Raw genomic sequence first — 16,638 nt, forward strand, 5'->3', positions numbered from 1 at the left:
ATCCTTGGTACTAAGGAAAAAACACATTAAAGCTGATGAAATGCTTAATAAATAAAGTCTTCTTAATACTATGCAGTTAAAATAGGTGCAATTAAAGCATACGAAGGTCTTCTTGGCTTAAATACCAAACTTAAAAAGGTTTGAAAAATTTCTCAACACTTTTTGCAGGGAAATACACCTGTTATCTCAAGTAGAAAATACATACATGTATATAAAATATTAATTTTTAATAAAGGATAAAATGGAGTGAAAATACTATGTAAAGATATGTGCTAATAAAACTATTCATTTGCAAACTTGCTTTCTTAAAACATAAACCTTTATTTTCTAGCAGGATTATTCACTGACATTATTGACCAACACGTAGTAAAGTTATTTCAAATAACAGGAAAGGCAACTTTGTAAATTTATCAGATAGAAAAACAATACCAAGTGCATTTATTTCATTTAAAGCTTATGAAACTGCTCTATAAAAATTACTATGACTGCTTAAAAAATTTTTAAAAGTTACACGTTTGAAGTTAGGTTAATGAGTGTATCAGTTAGCAACATGTTTGGCTGCAAAGAGGCAGAAAATCCAACTGACAACTTTTTGAGAACCAGGTGTTTACTGTTCAGTATATAAGTAATCCTGGAAGGTACCAGTCAAAGGCTGGTTCAGTGCCTTAAACATGAGGCTAGGAACCCAAGTTCCTCTTGCTTTTCAACTCCACCATCCCCAGTGTGTTGACTCTCATCCTCATGGTTGCCGAATGGCTGCTTCCTCTTTAGGTACCACTCGTCAGTTCCACTGAAGAAGGAAGAGTGATGAAGAAGAGCAGTGCATAACTGGGCCAACTCAATCTGTTCCTTTTCATCAGGAAAGAAAAAGCTTTCCTTAAAGTCCCACAGAAGGAATTCTACTTTTGTGTTAGAACTGGCCAGTGGGAAGGTGGCTATGGAGATGGATATTGTGAATAAGAAAACACCAAACATTAGGTTAAGAAAAATACTTCCTTGAAGGGTGGGGTAGGAACAAGTATTAAAACGTAAAGAAAAAAAGAAAATCCACTTTGATTTTATGTTATTATATATTATATTCTTTTAAGCTGCCTCATGTATTTTTTTTTTTTTTTTTGTCTTTTTGCCTTTTTTTTTCCTCTAGGGCTGCTCCTGTGGCATATGGAGGTTCCCAGGCTAGGGGTCGAATCAGAGCTGTAGCCACCAGCCTACGCCAGAGCCACAGCAACATGGGATCCGAGCCACGTCTGCGACCTACACCACAGCTCACGGCAACGCCGGATCCTTAACCCACTAAGCAAGGGCAGGGATCGAACCTGCAACCTCATGGTTCCTAGTCGGATTCATTAACCACTGCGCCACGACGGGAACTCCTTATGTATTTTTTATGAAACGAGGTAAGGACTAGACTAAAAAAAAAAAAAAAAAAAAATCAAATAATGTTCTGAATTAAAAAAAAAGAATGTTTTGAATTATTCACAGGTGGATTGCACAAGGCAAATCACTAAATCCAACTTATTTATTAATTCAATAAACATTTACTGAATACAAACTTGATCCCATGTACTGTGTGAGTGTCTGGGGATTTAAAGACAAGTAAAATTGGTCCTTGAAGTTCACAAGTCTAGTGAGACAGAAAGAGTTCAATTATGTTTATAAAAGAAAGGTAAGTGCTATGTTTGAGATCTGTGGAAAGGATCACAGTCCAGGAGGAGGGACTGATGAATTCTGAAGGAGAGGGGGAGAGAGAAACTGACTTCCCAAAGCAGGGAGAGGGCAGGGTAGGAATTCTAGACCTCTATTCTGGGAATGGCGAGCAGTACGGTGTGTCCAAAGAACAGTCTACACAGCACCACCATTAGCCACAGTACTTCCATGGCAGCTGTCCTGGAATCTTGTCAACACCTCCTTTCACTCTCTGAAGTGCCCTGGTTTCCAGGACAAAGTGTATGATTACTCATATCACAAAGTTCCTGAAAAAACAGAAAACTACCAGAGACTTTTGATATGTGCAAATAAAAAGATCGATCCCATCTATATTTCAGAAATTCTGCTGGCAGTGCGTAAGGTGGAGTGGAGAAGAAACTCCAGGCAGGTAGGTAAGGAAGGGATCTAGCTAACAGTCTAGGCAGGGGTTTTTAGCATTGACAATGCATTTTACTTTAATACAACCTAACAATGATCCTAAGAGGTAGCCCGTTACCCCTAATAAGAGAAGTTAAACAACATGCCCAAGGTCACAGAGCTAGTAAGAAGAGCTGAACACAACAGCACTGGGCTCTGAATCCAGGTCTACTTGTCAACCCTACTCCAAAGGCTGCTATATAATGCTTGCTGCCATATATGTGCATATATGTGTACACACACACAAACACACACACACATACTTTTTATTCCACTATATAAGGTTGCTTCCCTAGGGTGGGCAGCACTGGGAATGGGGAAGTTGGGGGTATTTTAGAGTTAAAAGGGACAGATCTGGTGACGGATGGGAGGAAGAGACTGAACCGTCTAATATGAGTGACTGGGAGAATGACTTCCTCTCCTGAAGAAGAGCAGCTTTAGGGATTTAACAAAATAACCTGGCTTTAATCATGTTATATTTTGAGTACCACAGAGGTAACGAGGAAGAGATATTTAGCAGATAACTGGAAATACAAATCAGGAATTTGAAAAGAGGTCAGGGCAGTCTATACAAGTTTGGAAGTAGCTACAAGGGTACAGGGAAGGGCTGAGAGCTTACAAGCAGATAAGATCACACAGGAAGAGGCCATACCAAGAAAAAGGATAAGGTGCAAACCTGGGGAAGACCTGCACGTAGTGAAAACTGAAGCGGTACAACTTGCAGAAGAGCCTAGGAAGGAGTGGTTAGGTAGAAAAAGGTGTGTCAGGGAGGACTCAAAAGAAGCAGATGTACCTGTGGATTTAGCGATGCAGTTCAAACTGGAGGAAGAAGGCAGGAGGCAGTTGAAGGGTGAATGGGAAGACTGGCAGCGAAAGAGCAGAAAGCGGCAGAAGCTTCCTGAGATGCAGAGGCAAAAGAAAAATGCTTAAGGAATCTTGAGCATATGTAAAGGCTGGTGGGAAAGAAACAAAGAACAGAGTCAGGTCTTAGAGAAGGTAAAGGAGGCTGGGATTAAGAACATAAAAACTAGGTGAATGGGTCAGCCCTGGAATGGAGCATGATGTTTCCTCTGAAAACAGCAGAGGAGCTCTTAAGAAAGAGAGGGTAGGATAAGCCAGGCCTGATGCAATGGAAGGCTAAGGCACAGTAAGAGAAATATGGGAAGGCTGATAAAAGCATAAATGGATATATATACTTTACATTTTATATTTAACACTAATTTAGTGTTAATATAACATTTCAGGTTGAAAAAACTAGATAAACCAGTGTTCTGCAAAGTGGGAAAGGACAAGGCACTCCACTGAGGTAGAAAAGCCACTGAGAAAAAAAAAACAGTTCAATTTTTTTTTTCCTCATTCCTTTTCAAGTTCTATTTTTGTCTGTACATGGTATCTTTGTGCATACATAATACGATAGCACAGTGAGACACACACACAATACATACAGGGAGTAACTGGCAGAAATACTTTACTAATAGAAGTATACCCTTTTTTTTGGTCTTTTTGTCTTTTCTAGGGCTGCAACCAAGGCAAATGGAGGTTCCCAGGCTAGGGGTCTACTCAGAGCTGCTGCTGCCAGCCTACGCCTGAGCCACAGCAACACAGGATCCGAGCCATGTCTGCGACCTACACCAGAGCTCACGGCAACGCCGGATCCTTAACCTACTGAGCGAGGCCAGGGATCGAACCCGCAACCTCATGGTCCCTAGTTGGATTTGTTAACCACTGAGCCACGGCCTAATAGAAGTATACACTTTTAAAAGTTAGGGGCCACTGGGTTAGATTATATGTACTACACTAGCTTTTCTCACGTGTTCTTTTAAATTACAGATGTGATGACTGGCCTTCTCCTTTCCAATGCTTCTGAAGGATACTATTTACTCCAGTGGTTAAAGGTTGCTCTACAGCACTGAAGCCCAGGGAGAAGGGTGGGAGACCAGAGGAAGAAGGAAAGGAGATTTGCTTTCTAAGCCATATATGAAAATCAAGGTGGGTAAGAAGCAGGCTTAAGTTTGGGGGAAAAGCGTTAGTCCTAAAGGTCCCCAGAGGCAACAACCAATTTGTTAGAGACTGATGTATACAACTCGACTGTATATGTCTTGCTTTTGTTACTTTTGGGTAATGCATGTTTTATTTTCTGTGGTTGGTGAAATGATTAACACAATTACATATGAAAAACTAACTTAAGTGCATGTAAAATGGGTCTCTTGAGGCAAAATAAAATTGGAACACTGCTGCGGCAGACACGACTCATTGCTTACTCAGGATCTACTTTCTTTTTCTTCTCTCCTGACATAATCCTGGATTTTTCCAGGTACACAATGCACCCACCTCCACACTATAAGTAGGAGTGGTCAGTGACCCAGTCATGACCCCTGAAGTCTGAACAGAAGTCTACTTGGACTTCTGGGAAAGCTTTGCTTTTCTGACACAGATGTGGCTCCTCTTTCCATTTCACCTTTTTCGGCCTGGAATGCAGACAGAATCCTGGAAGTAGAATTGCCATCCTGTGACCCTGAGAATGACTGGCACATGCTAAGGAAATTGGCACATATGGAACAAAAAGCTGGGAAGGCCTTGTACCAGAAGACACTGTAGAGCTGCTCAAGCTGCTCTGAACTGCTGACTTCTGTTCTTCTTATGCCAGGAGAATAATAAACTCCATTTGATGAAGTCACTACAGTTGGGTTTCTGTTACAAACAACTGAATGCAACACCTAATTAATGTAACTAGTACATAACATACTTTATAAGCCAGTCTCAGCTTCTAAGCAAGGTCTGGCCGAGCAGGGAGTAAGGTGGAATGTTTCCTCTTTATTTTGGGGAAACTGTACTTTCACTCATGTCAGTGTTCTAGGATGTCCTCCACCATTTTCTATGTACCTCCTTTTAAATATTCTGTCTTTTAAAAATTGTTCATTTCTCTCTCCTTACAGCTTTTCTTCTCCTTTATCCCCCTCCTTTTTTTTTCATCTCCTCTCCTTTGGTTGAACATGGGGCTAAACACAGAGGGCTTGACATGGATAAGGGAACGGTGAAAATGAGTAATGATAGATGTAAATTTAATGGAATTAACAATTTACCAGGTCAACAAAGTACTATTATTAGGTAGCCCTAAATAGCCTAATTACATGGGATCAGATGGCGTAACAGTTTAATATAAGACAAAATTCCACTTGTTCTGTATTTAATTGCAATGCCTATAACCTCATTTTGCAGACCCCTAGGATCCAAACTGGTAAATTTTCTAGGTAAGAGAAATGGACATGTAGTCTAACCATTGGGAGACTCAAGTTTCCTTATCTATGCCATGAGAAAAATGGCACTTACCTTGCAGGCTAGTTTTAATGATTTAATGAATAAGATAACCCAGTATGGAGCTTAATCCACAGTAGATACTTAAAACCTACATACATAATAGGGAAGTAGTATAATTTATTTACATATTCCACCAACAATTATCATTTGCATACATCCCCTTTACAAACAATGCTCAGTTAATGCCCTTGGATAGATCTATTTCTTCAGCATAAGCACCAATATTTCCCAAAGCCTGAGACCCTAGAAATGAAGTCACTAAGTTGAAGAGTATGAATATTTGGCATTTAGCTAGATATTGCCTAACTGACCTAAACAAAGTGGTGCCAAAAAGCAATACACAAGACTACATGTTCTTCTGTACCCTTCTTGTCAGACATTAAAATCATTTTAAAATTTGCAGGAGTTCCCTTGTGGCACAGAGGTTAAGGATCTGGCTTTGCCACTGCAGCAGGCTGGGTCACTGGTGTGGCACAGCTTTGATCCCTAGCTCAGGAACTTTCACATGTGATGGGCGCAGCCAAAAACAATTTCGCAAATCTGATGGATGAAATTTTTTTTTATTTTCCTGTCTACTACTGACAATGGATATATTATTGGCCATTTGCATTTCTTTTTTTGTTAATGAACTATTCTCGACCTTGTTCCACTTTTACATTAGATTCCTTGTTACTGATTATGAGTGTTCTTTATTAGAACTTCTGGTTACTAAACTTCTGTCTCCTAAATGTGCTGTAATACTTTCTCACCACCTCTTACCTATTCTGATATCTATTTTTTCTTCTTTATAGAGTTAAAAATTTTAATAGTCATATCTGTCAATCTGTATAGTTTTCTGGCTATTGCGTCTTGCTTGAATTTTGCCCCAAAGAGTATAAAAATATTTGTCTATATAATTTCTAAATACTCTTATATTTTCTATGATTAAATCATAAATCCCTCTGTAATTCATTTTGGAATAATTTGTGGGGGAGGGTATCTTTATTTCTTCTAGATAGTAGTCCTCACACCATCTATTCAATGGTCCATTCTCTCCCCACTGATTTGAAACATTATCTTTATGATATACAAAATTTGTAAATTTCTAAATTCTCTATTTTGTTTCATTGATTCCTGTGCCAATAGCCAATTACATTAAAAAAATATATTCTTGTGACTTAAAATAATAATTAGAAGTTATTATTGAAAAAGGCTTTTTTCATTTAAATTTTGTTTTGAACATTTCTTGGACATTCTTTTTTCCAGGTGAATTTTAGAAATTTGTTAAGTTCCTTGAAAAGGCTTACTGCAATTTAGCATAGAATCACAAGGAATTTGAAGATTAACTTGAGGGAGAGTACTATGTCCCATTTAGGAACACGACATGTTTATAATTTTATTTGTATCTTTTTTGGCCTTCAGGAAAGTTTCAACTCTTTTTGTAAATTCCCACATAGTTCTCATTAATTCATTCCTTTTGTTGTTCATATAATGTTATTCATATCTTAAATTGGTTATTCCTCTTATGTAGAAATCTTAATGATTTTTATATAGTGATTTGTACCATCTTCCTAACTTGTTAGTTTAAATAACAGATTTTCTGTAGATTTCAAGACTTTGTGGGTCAGTAATTACGTATTGAGTAAAATGATAATTTTGTGTCTTTCTCTCTAGGATTTATACCTCAACTATTTTTACTTGTCTTCCTGTATTGGTTAGAACTTCCACTAAAACATGAAATAGTGTTGAAAGAGGGTAACCTTGTTTTGCTTTACTGACTTAAAAGAGAATGTTTCTGATATTTCGTGTGATGACAGGTAACTTGTATGTCTGATAATAAACACACATACACATTTTATTTTTTTATTCTCCATTTTTCTCTGCCATCCTTTTTTTAGGTGGGGTTAATATAAAAAGTGTATGTTGGGTTTTTACATGTTTGATATAAGTGGAATTTAACTTACTGACATCGATTCTGATAACTACTATGTATGGCCCCTTCCAGCCATCTTATTTTGTTTTTTATTTGCCATGCTTTTTTCTTTTCCCGCTTCATTAATAAACTGGTCGAGTTTTAGGCACTCCTTTTATGCTTCTCTCCAGTCATTTGGAGGTTATAATACATCATATTTCCATTAATTCAGAGGTTAACTTTAACATTTTAAACCATAGTTAAACTTCTTTTTTTTGCCATCAATCAATCCTCTTGCCAAGCATGACAAGAACACCATCACTCCTCCTCGCACTTGTCCATGTTGAGATTGTGATCCCAGAGAGTTAAAATTTATTTTTCACATTAGATGTGGACAATTTTTACACATTGATAGATTTTACAGGCAGAATTCTTTGTTTTTTTAAATTCTGCTTTTCTCTGTCTCAAATTTTAAAAAAATTATGACAGTACATCTTTGAGTAATCCTTTCTAGAAAGGGTCTATGGGTGGTAAACTGATAGAATCTTTGCTTTTCTGAAAAAAATGTCTAGTTGGTTTTCTCAAATTTTAAAGGTCATGTACCTTGCCTTCTGGTCACCAGAATTGACGACAATATTGATGAGAAATCTGATTCCAATCGTCTTTTTGTTCATTTTTAGGTAAGCTGCTTTTCTTCTTTCTGAAGATACTGGAGTGATTCTCTCCTTATCGAAAATTCTACCAGGATGTGGCCTTTTTGCTAGATGTTCATGTTCATCCTGTTTGGCCTTTGATGGGTCCTTTTAATCTGAAGGCTTATACATTTCTTTTGCTTGGGAAAATTTTCTCCTAGAATTTACTTCTTTAATTATTTCTTCTCTCCATTGTCTCTTTTCTTTCCTTTTAGATCTCCTACTAGGTGAGTTAGTTCTTTTAAATTTTCTTTCATATTTTCCATCTCTGTCTTTTTGTCTGAATTCCCTGACTCCTCTTATGGAACACTGTGTCAGTTTTCGGTTGTGTCCAGTCTATCATTCACCCACTGAATTCCTTTTGGCATTAGATCTCTGAGACTATATTTTAGATTGCCTAATTACTCCTTTTCAAAGTAAGCAATGCATTCTTGCTTTACAGTTGTAGTGTTCTCTTGAACCATATAGTCTTTGTAATTTTTATTTTATTTTTAAAAATTAATTAATTAATTAATTTATCTTTGTCTTTTTAGGGCTGCACCTGCAGCATATGGAAGTTCCCAGGCTAGGGGCTGAATCGGACCTACAGCTGCCGGTCCACACCACAGCCACAACGATGTCGTATCTGAGCCGTGTCTATGACCTACACCACAGCACCACAGTTCACCGCAAGGCTGGATCCTTAACCCACTGACGGGGGCCAGGCATCGAATCTGAATCCTCATGGATACTAGTCGGGTTTGTTACCGCTGAGCCAAGACAGTTTCTTCTTTGTAATTTTTAGAGATATCTCTTCTCTTTCTCAAATTGTCTGCTCCCTTCATGATCTGTGAGTCTTTGGAGACATTCTGACCTTTCCCTTTCAAATCGACGGTTTCCCTTCAAAAGCTTGATCATCCTAAACTGTGTTTCATTTATAATGAAGGACTAGTTTCAACTTACAAACACAGCCAAATTCTGCTGCCTATTAGCTACGAGATTTTAGACAAGTTTTCTCCCTTTGCCTTAGTTTACTCACCTCTAAAGTGGGATGATAATTAATACTCTTATGAATGTTTTGAGAATTAGGTAAATTTACACATACAACACAAGTGTTTAAAACAGTGCCTGGCACAGAGCAACTGCTTGATACAGGGGAGTGTTATTTCTATGGGCCTTTTCTCTGACTAGAGTTTTCTTAACGTGGGTGAGACATGACTAGTTACATGATCATGAAGTTGGGAGGTAGGTAGGCAATGGCCTTGTCTCCACCAACAGACATAAGACTGGCTCTACCCTGGTGGTAGACGACTTGAGAATATCACTCTTTCGGACAGAGTGCATTTCATCTCATCTCCCACCATCCTGCCTCCTTCCTACAAACCCAACGCTTGTGTTCTCTTAGGCCCCCACGTCCTCACTAAAAGTCCTTCCCAAGCAAGCAGTTGTTCACCTTCCTTACAGGTAATTCTTAGGTCTCTGACTCAGTGTGTGCTGGCTGCTGCTGGGGGCAAGGCTGTGGAACCTGGGGGTTGGAAGTAGTTCTTTAATTCCCTAATACTGTCTTACCCTAACTTTTCTTTTCTCCTGCTTACTTTCTGTTTGATCATCTGCCAGATTTGTTCTTACCATTGTAGTAGTTTTTCCCATGAGTGTTTTGCTCTGTGGTTTTTATTTTCTCTGTTATTGTTTACCTGCTCCCATTTGCTTTCTAACTGCCAATAATTCTTCACAATTTCTGGTCAGCTAATGGCACTCTTTCTCTTTTTAGTGCTCATTCTCTATTAAAGAATGTATTTTCACCTTTTTAATGGATTTTGGGCAAAAAGAGGGGTGGATACTAGTGCTCAGCCCTCTAACTTGAGCCAAGCCATGTAATTTCATACTAGTTAATATGTTTATGCCTGCTGATCACAAGGATGAGACCTGTTTATGCACTGCATCTACTTTTAGAGAGATACATTTATATATATTATACACATTTTCAATCTCAACAAATTTAATCAAGGACTTAATTTGATGACCATTTAAGATACAAAGCAAAAAAAAGACATTAATACTTATCAAGTATCCATATAACTATATAGTTATATATAATAGTTTTATCCATCTATATATGTATCATATAACTCTAATGATACAGAGAATTAATCTAGAAGCTTAAGTAGGATCATGTACTCTCGTTCCTTTTTCTTTTAATAAAGAGAAGCATACCTATGCTGAATGGCTCATAGTCCATGTTCTTAGCCTTTCTGAAGGCTTCTTATCAAATATGCTCTATTACCCATAATTTTATGTATTGATTTGTATAACGTATTTTGAGGAAAAAATTCAGCATCAGCCATTTTTGCTTTCTTCCCCTATTTACTGGACATCCAAGACTAATACAGCACATCACTAAGCAAAAAGTGCTATTTACTATGCAAAGGGCACTGTCAGTGATTGGCATCTAAGACCAATTGATCTACCCATTACCACTATCTCCCTACCCCCACTTGCACTACTATGAAGCTATTGATTTAAACACTGTCGATCGGTTTCCATTTTCTGATTTTGGGCAGGCCAATTAAGAAAGTGAGTAATTGTGATTACACTGCTTCAGGATCAATTACATCTGATGCAAGACAAAGTGTTCTTTTTGAAACACACACACAAAATAATTTTTGATCTAGTGTGCTTATATGCTTGATAAAAATCTAAAATAACTAATTTATACCTTCACAACAGAAAAACATATTAAAGCAAGTGCTTGAGATAGCAGCTAAGTCTGTTTTCTATCCAAAATAAAGTTTCCTAAAATTAGCCTAGGAGAAGATGAGAAAAGATTGTTCGTGGACAGTTTACAACGTAAGATAAAAATTGTACGCTACCTAAATACTTATCCCTGAGGGGACTTCATTGTGAAAGACAAGATGCAAATCTTGTCCAATGGACTAAAGAGAAAATGCATGTCATGAAAAAATATTTTTAAAAGCCCCACCTTGTTATGCAGAAATACAAAATGTTTTTTTATATACACTGAAAAGCAAAAATAATTTTTTTAGTTCTCAAATTTTGTCCTAACTTAGTGCATAAGCTTTGTCATTGGGCTCACATTGTCGAAATCATTAAAATGAATATACCTCTGGCGTTGGAGGCAAATCTATTTAGAGTGATGTTACTCATAGTCTTGGGCTCAGGAATATTGATCTGTGTTGTTTGTCTAATAGAAAAATAATAAACAATTACTAGGCAATGTTGGGAAAAGTAATCAGTTTTTATATATCACTAATATAGCAGACCTCCCAAAACATAAAGGTGATGATCTGCATAAAATCAATGTGTTATGCTACATGGCTTATATTCATCACTGCAGGTTCTCAGCGACAAATGGTATAATATTAGGCCTGAATTACTGGTAAACTGAAAAGGTGAATGAAAAAGAAAGGTTCACTATATTTGACCTATACACTTATTTAAAAGTGTCTATTTCCTAAACTTGGAGATTTTTAGTATAACAAATTCTGTTAGAAGCTGGCTAAAATTTACATAAATAAAATGACTGAATTCTTTTTAGAAATAAAAACAAAGCCACCTCGAATCAAAATAACAAATCACATCTTAGGGCAGAAAGATATAAAAGAAATGAGTTCAAGGAAAATTCTTAAAGGTGCATGAATATAGTAGTGTACTAATTTGCTAATTGTTTCTGGATTTCATCAGAAATGTATAAAATATTATATGTAAACTGTAACATTGAAAAAACCCAATCTTAGAAAAGCTCTTTTGAATAGTATTCACCAGTGAAACCTTTGCCACCTGATAAATGTTCTTTTTTGAATTTCATCAAAAGCAGTTTGTAAATTAAAGGAAAAAGGGAAAAATGTATGACTTTTCAATACTGATAGAATCAATAATTCTCCACTTAAGAGGTTTGAGATAACATTTAAAATATTTCAAAATATATCTTCTCTGGGCTAGCGAACAGTATTACTAAGGTTTTTAATTTCTTCTGAATTTTCTCATAAAATTTCCAAAACTGTTAAGCAAAAAAAAAAACAGAAAAAAGAAAAAAAAATTTGGTTAGCAGTAGCTTCTTACTTTAACCAACAAACCATGAAATTCAACCACATATGGCAGACTGTAATGGCTAGGTGTGTAACTATAGTTTGTGTAAAAATACATATATTATACACAATTTGTACAGCTATTCCATGGCAGTCTAAACATTGCCAAAGAAAAGCACATTTGTGTAAGTGTTTTGTCTCTCAGAGAAAAAGCTGTTAAAGCCTAGATTCTGATCTGCTATCTATCCTTTGTAGGTAATATGAAATATAGAAGAATAATTGAACTTACCACAACTGCAAACTGGCAGTCTGAGTGGAATCACAAAAGTCAATACCCATTGAAACAGTAATGGATCCCCCAGGCTCAAGAGATCCTAGGAAGTAAGATAATTTAGACATGAAAACAGGTAGCATGTGAAAAAGAGCCAAACTAAACACCGAAAACCTATGTCCGTAGTTTAAAACAATCAGATTTAAGGACAGCTTGTAAAAAAAAATTTCAAACTAAGAATATTAAAGCAAATTATAAAGTAACTTCACATGAAGGCTTTCTTTTTCACAACTTAATTCTGTGCATATTTCAATGAACACATCACACCTACTTGTTTCAAATATACCTCATCCTTAGCCATTTCATGTTTTATAGTAATGTCTTCATAGGCACGGAAGGTGAGAAGGAAATAAATGTTTTCCTGTCTGGAACAACTGCAGTATACTCTGGGTGCTTTTAAGAGATTATGTGCTAGACTCTGGGTGCTTAAAATTATGGAATATTTACTCTATAGGTACAGAACATAAATTTTAAACAATGTTCTAGATTTCCACTGGGGAAAAAAAAATCCAAAATTTAACACGTGCAAATTAAAGCAAAGATGGAAGATGAAATGAATTTGCGTCCTAAGAAGTTAATCAAGACAATTGGCATTATGCGAACCAAAACCTAAGTCTAATTGCATTATTCAAATTACTAAAAGAAAATTGATAACAGATTAGGTTATCTTGAAAATGAAATAATAAAATGACATTTTATAGATTTGTAATCTTTGAAGCTTCATCTATCAACGAATCAAGTATGGAAAGTTAACTATTTTGATATACAACACGGGTGTTTTTCAGTTGACAATGATAAAACTCAAGACAAACAGCATTTTATTTTGCTTACGATTCCAAAGTCAAAATGTAATGATGTACAAGAGAATAACGAGGGATCTTAAAATATTCCTAGTTAGTATAAATATTTATGTATAATTATATATTTAAAGAAAAACCATTCACTTTTGTTTTCTACTGTGCTTAAAGTCTCCAGTATAACTGTAGTCATACTGCATAGTAGCTTGATATTTAGGTGTTACCTCTTCTGCATGTACATTGTTAGATGGAGTTACATTCTAACAAGCACGCACTAATCCAGTAGACTGTGACCATCCTAGGGCTTGTTGGTAAGTATAATTTGCCGTTCAAGGCTAACCATTATAGAAATGATGGTTCAGACAGGACAGAAGAATAATTCAATAAACTTAAGATATTAAAAAGTATTTTTATTTTATTTTTGTCCTTTTTTTGTCTTTCTAGGGCTGCACCCATGGCATACAGAGGTTCCCAGGCTAGGGGTCAAATCCGAGCTACAGCTGCCAGCTTGTGCCACAGCTCAAGGCAATATGGGATCTGAGCGACATGTGTGACCTACACCACAGCTCACGGCAATGCTGGATACTTTAACCCACTGAGCAAGGCCAGGGATGGAACCCGCCCACGTCCTCATGGATACTTGTTGGGTTCGTTAACCACTGAGCCATGATGAGAACGCCTAAGAAGTATTTTTATATCTCAAAGGTTCAATGAAGATTAGGCATTAGAAGAAGGTATTTGTTTGATGCTGATTTATAAAGTGTTACTGGTTTGCTTGCTTAGTAGCTGGTTTGCTGATTCCAGTTTGAAGTTCATTTGTTTATAAATCCAACATTTACCAGGATGGTACCAGAAGGCTTGCTACCTAATCTTTAGCAAACAGGCTTTATTGTAGAGTAAATAACTTTAAGAATAGTTTCCTTGCATTTTGCTTAAAGCTACACCTTATCAATTCACAGCTGTCAGTCACACTGCTCAAGGCTATTCTTTAGTGAATCCTCAACCGTCATAGATATAGAGGGGTTTGGTCTTGTTTGCAGCTGACACCACATTTGTAGCAAATGCTGTCATCTCCAAAACACGATGACATTTAGGACTTAGATCTCTCTACACCATGTAACCCCGTATTTCATCTGACAAAGTGACAGCTCTCAAGACACCTTGTTGACAGCACTCTGACAGAGTTTCATAACATCCTCAGTCTTAAGATAATTAACTGTGAGCTTAGTACCATACTAATTCTGGAGGATAGTTCATGATCAATGGCATGTTTTATTATATGAACGCTTCAAGAGCAAAGTGATCAGCATAAAATTATTCATATAATAGATTTTTATAACATTTGAAGCCTACTACATTGGGAAAGTTTATTTGATCAGGTGTCTGTATTTGGAAACTGCTTCTGGATCACTGCTCTATACATGAGAGGGTTATATAGAAATGGCTGAAAAACAGTGGCCCTATTACACCACACCATTAATAACAACAAATGAAATCACACAGGATGCCATATACTTCGATGTGACAGTGGTACAGTAACTCATGAAATCTTAGCTGAACTCAAACTTGTCAACTGCTAACATAAAGTCACTGAATATAGTGCAGAATGTGTGTGTTTTCAGACTCTTATATTCATGTACCTGATCTCCTTGGGGAAAACTGCCCTTTATTCCTAATACTCTTATAAGGAATCCAGTTTCTTGCTAAAGGTGGGCCAAAATCCTGATAAAAGTCATAGAGAAAAAGAGAACAGACTGGTGACAAATAAGAAAGCTATTGGACTTCTTACCATACACATATGTGCTTATTAAATAAAACAGGTATCTTAGTGCCCTTATTTCACAAAAAGAGGAAAATGTGGTATCTGTTCTTTGTTGCAGTCTTAAGATGTTTTTGGAGGACTAATTAAGATATATCATACTCTGAATTCTACTGTTATCTACTGATCAAAGAGACTAGGTGGTTATTATATACAAACACATACTGTATAGGCAAGAACTCTGAATCTTGAGGGTATTCAATAAATGCCCATGAAACAAATGAAACACCAAAAGCCAGAAAATTTTGTCTAAGAAGAGAAAAGAAAGTCTATTACTAGTACTGAGGTAATGGCATATATTCGTATTTTATTTTTGTGTTAAGGCCATACTATGAAATTTATTATATTTATTTCTTCTATTCTACATAGGCCAACGAAAGGTCAACTCATCGACTTATTATGCCAGCTCAAAGAGATGTTAATACTGTTCTACTGTTTTAACCTTTGGATAACATTTTCAACCTTCACACGATTCATATATCAGCAGCTTGACCCTTTTTAAACTAGACTAATTTTTTAACTAGGTAAAAAAAGCTGGATATCAAGCAATAAAGAAGAATGCAAATTGGGATATTCGTTAATTCCTCAGCAATATATTAACTTCAAAAATAATTAAATAAAAATCAGGACACCTTGTATTCTTTAAATGGTGTCTTAATTACCCACATTTTTTTTTTTTTTAAAACGGGTACTAAGTGTGTTCTGAAATCAACTCACTAACTCGAGCATATTTCATGCGTCAGGAATTGTTTTATTCCTTTGTAGAAACAGGACCCAAAGAATGACTTCCTTTACTGAATGACTCAAAACCACCATAGGACAGAATTCAACAATGTCAAAGAGCTCAGGCAAAGATGAAGAAAAACAGAATAGTTATGTGACAGAAAATAACTAGTAAAGAAGGCATAGTTACCTAGTCAAAAGGCTTTGTCACCTAAAGGATTATAAAAAGGAATCACCTGGAGCTTTCTGATTGTAACATTTCAAAGGTTCAATGATAGAAACCTTCTATCATTTTCAGTTGAGATTTTGCCTGAAGCTTTCACCTTTAGGACTGCCTCCACTTATACCAACAGAAAGAACAGATAGTCATCCTAGTTACTATACTATTTTTAACTCAAGTAAGCCATACAAAGATAATTTTTAAAAGGTGCATATTTGGTAAAATAAGTAAAAAATGGAAGGGGGGTGACAGTTGGTGAGACAGTATGATACAATGGGCACTGAGGTGGCCTGGGAAGCACATGCTGCATGGAGCATGGAGGGGCAGCCTGCTCGGCCTCTGCCCATTGTGCTGCATGTGGGAATAAAGCACCACGAACTGCCATAACCTTGTGCTTTTCTGGGCTTGGGCTTTAATGTCAATTGATTTTTAAATGGGTGGCAGAAGATTAAAACACATGATGTATAAAAATACCAGTAACATACTGTGGGCTACTCTGCTTTCTATATCTGGAAAGGAAGACAAGAGGAATAGCACACCCCCTCTCTGTCTCTGCTTCCTTCACTTTTCAAACTACAGAATGGGCAGTGAAGCAGCGAAGGAGAGATATGGGAGGTTGTGCATAGAAAAGGCAGACTCGAATCATGCAGGGAATGGAGCTGACCAGAAAGAAAGGTGGGGGAAGGTGATGCAGATAG

At 36.6% G+C, this 16,638-nt stretch overlaps 1 protein-coding gene across 2 annotated transcripts in view; it reads right to left on the reverse strand.

Annotated features, from left to right (window-relative positions):
* Positions 1-16,638, reverse strand: part of AP3B1 (adaptor related protein complex 3 beta 1 subunit) — a 266,801-nt gene that overhangs the window by 17,900 nt on the left and 232,263 nt on the right. For both annotated transcript variants that reach the window (XM_021076471.1, NM_001098585.1), the window contains 2 exon segments: positions 12,340-12,424; positions 1-10 (listed from right to left, as the gene is read on the reverse strand). The exon segment at positions 1-10 is cut by the window's left edge and continues 88 nt beyond it. In XM_021076471.1, coding sequence (XP_020932130.1) covers positions 1-10; positions 12,340-12,424 — 95 coding nt within the window.

The sequence above is a fragment of the Sus scrofa genome, chromosome 2 (genome assembly GCF_000003025.6).
Source record: "Sus scrofa isolate TJ Tabasco breed Duroc chromosome 2, Sscrofa11.1, whole genome shotgun sequence".
Lineage (NCBI taxonomy): Eukaryota > Metazoa > Chordata > Mammalia > Artiodactyla > Suidae > Sus > Sus scrofa.